The sequence below is a fragment of the Loa loa genome (genome assembly GCF_000183805.2).
Source record: "Loa loa unplaced genomic scaffold supercont3.674, whole genome shotgun sequence".
In the NCBI taxonomy this organism is placed as follows: Eukaryota; Metazoa; Nematoda; class Chromadorea; order Rhabditida; family Onchocercidae; genus Loa; species Loa loa.
Window position 1 is genome coordinate 13,803 of NW_018108854.1, and position 2,944 is coordinate 16,746.

The window sequence follows — 2,944 nt, forward strand, 5'->3', positions numbered from 1 at the left end:
GTTTCATTGCTAGTACAACATTTATTAGTTACTATTATTTACTAATTTACTCTTCGATTCCTTTCATTTTTTTGAAGTAATTTGCTTTCCTGACGGAAATACGACGGACGAAGTATAATTCGATCTAAGGCCTAATTTTAGATTTTGTTTTTCCTCGACATGATATTACTGATTGTTTAAGTTATATGTGAATGAATGGTTAAATTGCCAATATCATGGGCCTTGTTGGAAGAACTCCTTGCTGGGCTCAATGGGCTCTGTATCCGTCAGTTCGACAATTATTATTGTAACACTGAATATTGAAAAAACTTTTCAGTGCTTTATGAAGCATTTATGCTACTAATTCGGCCTTATTTACTTAGTATTAAATTATATGGGCGAAATAATTTGTTCGAATTTGATGTTGAATACGTTATCTTTTCAGGTATATTTGTTTAAAATATTAAAATGAAAAGGAACATCAAATTCAAGTGTAAAATTAGAACAAATATGTGAGAAAGGGTTTTGGTAATAATAGTAAATGAATAAAAGGATATGCGAGATTATCGCTTTCAAGAGAATCAGCTTCCAGGGGATATTCAAATCAAATTAGGTGATGGAATCAGGAAAATGAATCAGCATTAGTTGATGCTTTCATAGCAATATAAATTGTCCTCAATCAATGCAAATTAAAGATACTAGAAGTAGAAATGATTCCAAATCATTATTTTTATGAATAAATCTTCCAACGAGTTTATTTATTAATTTCTTAAATACAGGTATTGTGATAATAACAGATATTATAACATTCCTTTTGTTATTGGAAGGCAGCTGTGGAACGATTAAATTTTTCTTGATAATAGTGTTATTATGTCAATTGATTGTCATTCTTCCATTTTCTCTATCAGGTAAAATTACCGTGTACATGTAGTAAGTACTAAATAATATAATACATTACTACTCATCATTTCGATTCCTTTTCAAATTAATAATTCCTTGCAACTAATAACTTCATAAATTATCGAATTGTCGTTATTATTATTACTTTTTTTCAGGAATAATTCTTGCTTTAACGACATCACAAGCATCTGCAAAAGCTTTCAGTAGCATATGGTTAGACAAATTTCACCATATTCATTATTATTCATCAAATTTAACCGCACCAATGGTAACTGCTGCTTTGCTTTTTCAGATTTAAATTTAATTCATTCAAATGGAAATGTTGCATTTTATAAGAAATGAAGAATAGAATAAAATGGAAAATATCAAATTTTGGAATAATTTTTAATAATTTCAGTTTAATAAAGCAGAGCTAATAGATGATTTAATGGATAGGAATTTGACTGAGCAAGATTTTAATACTTCAAGTTTAATCAACGATATCATCGGTGTGCGTGAATTGCTTGAAAACGAACCAATCATCAAAAAGCTTGATGAATATCTCACATTTGTTCGGCTTATAAATTTTAAAAACATTCAATCATTCAAATCATTTAAAAGAATATTTTTATGGATGATGGAAAATTTTTGTTTTTAAATTGCAGCAATTCAAAGTGCTATGGTGAAGAAAAGTTTTAACTTTTCATAATTGTATCAAATATTTGAAAAGTTCTAAAATTGAAGGTCGATTCGGTTCAGCGTCAATTAGAATGCTGTGGAGTTGAAGGATCACATGAATGGTTAAGTCTATATTCTGGGACATTTGAACATCATAAGGTTTCATTCATGCCAATTTTTCTATTTATTACACAATGTTGTTTGATCGACACGTACGTAAATTGCATCAGATACGCTTATGCATTCTTCATTTCATCCATAATAAATGATTGTCGTATTATATCTTTTGCCCAGCAAGTAAAATATGATGAATTCAGATGACGAAAGAAGACTTATGGTGGTCAGATAGTTGGGTACCACGGCGATTTACACCATCATGTTGTTCAGCAACAAATTTTTTATGTTCAATCTATCTAAAGCAAAGTTCACCCTATTTTCTATAATTACCCATTTTTATTACTTATACTAATTTATACTGAATCAACTTCAAGTTACCTTTTGCATTTTGTTGCACGGAAATGGTTATAAAATGATTAACAACATTGAATATGAAACTTATTGAATTGCAAAAAAAAACATCGATTTTTAAAACTTTTTCTATCATTAAACCTGACAATAATTCCTTTTCATTAATTTTTTATTTCCACTGTAAAAACATATGGAAGGACGGTCATTTGCTCTAATTTTTCATTATTAATTTAGAAAACTTTTAGATAAAACAGATCAGCCATTTTACAAAAACCAAATTATTGGCTGTCGGAAAAAGGCATTGTCTGAAATTACGAAAAATATGAAAGTAAATGCTTTCATTAACATTCTATTTCATTGTTGAATAACTACGATTATAAATAATTAAGACTAACGCAAGTAACTAATATGAACAACAGGTTATTTAAGATTGGTAATTTAAAAAATAATAATAACTCAAAACATTCTATTAAACAAACCAAACAAATCTTTTGCCCAAATAACTTTTTAATTTCGAACACATTTAATATATAAGTGATTACATTGGAAACATCTTTACATATCTTTTAACAACGTTTCATTCATTCTTGTAGATTTTCTGTTCATTTATGATTGGAGCTATATTTGTGCAACTTATTTTATCCCCACTCATTTACCTTCTCGTGGAAAGACGGCGACGAATTGAGCGAATACTGTATATTACGCAATGGAAACGACAAATTGAGGTTATCACAGCAAGAAAAAAAGATTTGATTGAATTAAAAAAACCTATTATATTCGGTCAATTCTTTTTTTTTCAAAAAATATTCAATAGATCAAAAGCTAAGACTCGGGCAGAAATGATAAGAGATGTGATAAGGGAGTTAAAATAACTGTTATAAAGGAAAATCTTTCTGAGAGAAAATGATGCTTTAGGATAACTGCAAAAGGCGCTGCCTTC

At 28.7% G+C, this 2,944-nt stretch overlaps 1 protein-coding gene across 1 annotated transcript; it reads left to right on the forward strand.

Moving 5' to 3' along the window:
* Positions 1 to 534: 534 nt before the first annotated feature.
* Positions 535 to 1,979, forward strand: LOAG_14163 (hypothetical protein; the record flags this gene model as incomplete). The annotated part of the gene is made up of 5 exons (XM_003149662.1): positions 535 to 592; positions 1,035 to 1,147; positions 1,277 to 1,369; positions 1,603 to 1,695; positions 1,854 to 1,979. The coding sequence occupies 5 exons, from the start codon at positions 535 to 537 to the stop codon at positions 1,977 to 1,979; spliced, it is 483 nt and encodes a 160-aa protein (XP_003149710.1).
* Positions 1,980 to 2,944: the final 965 nt, after the last annotated feature.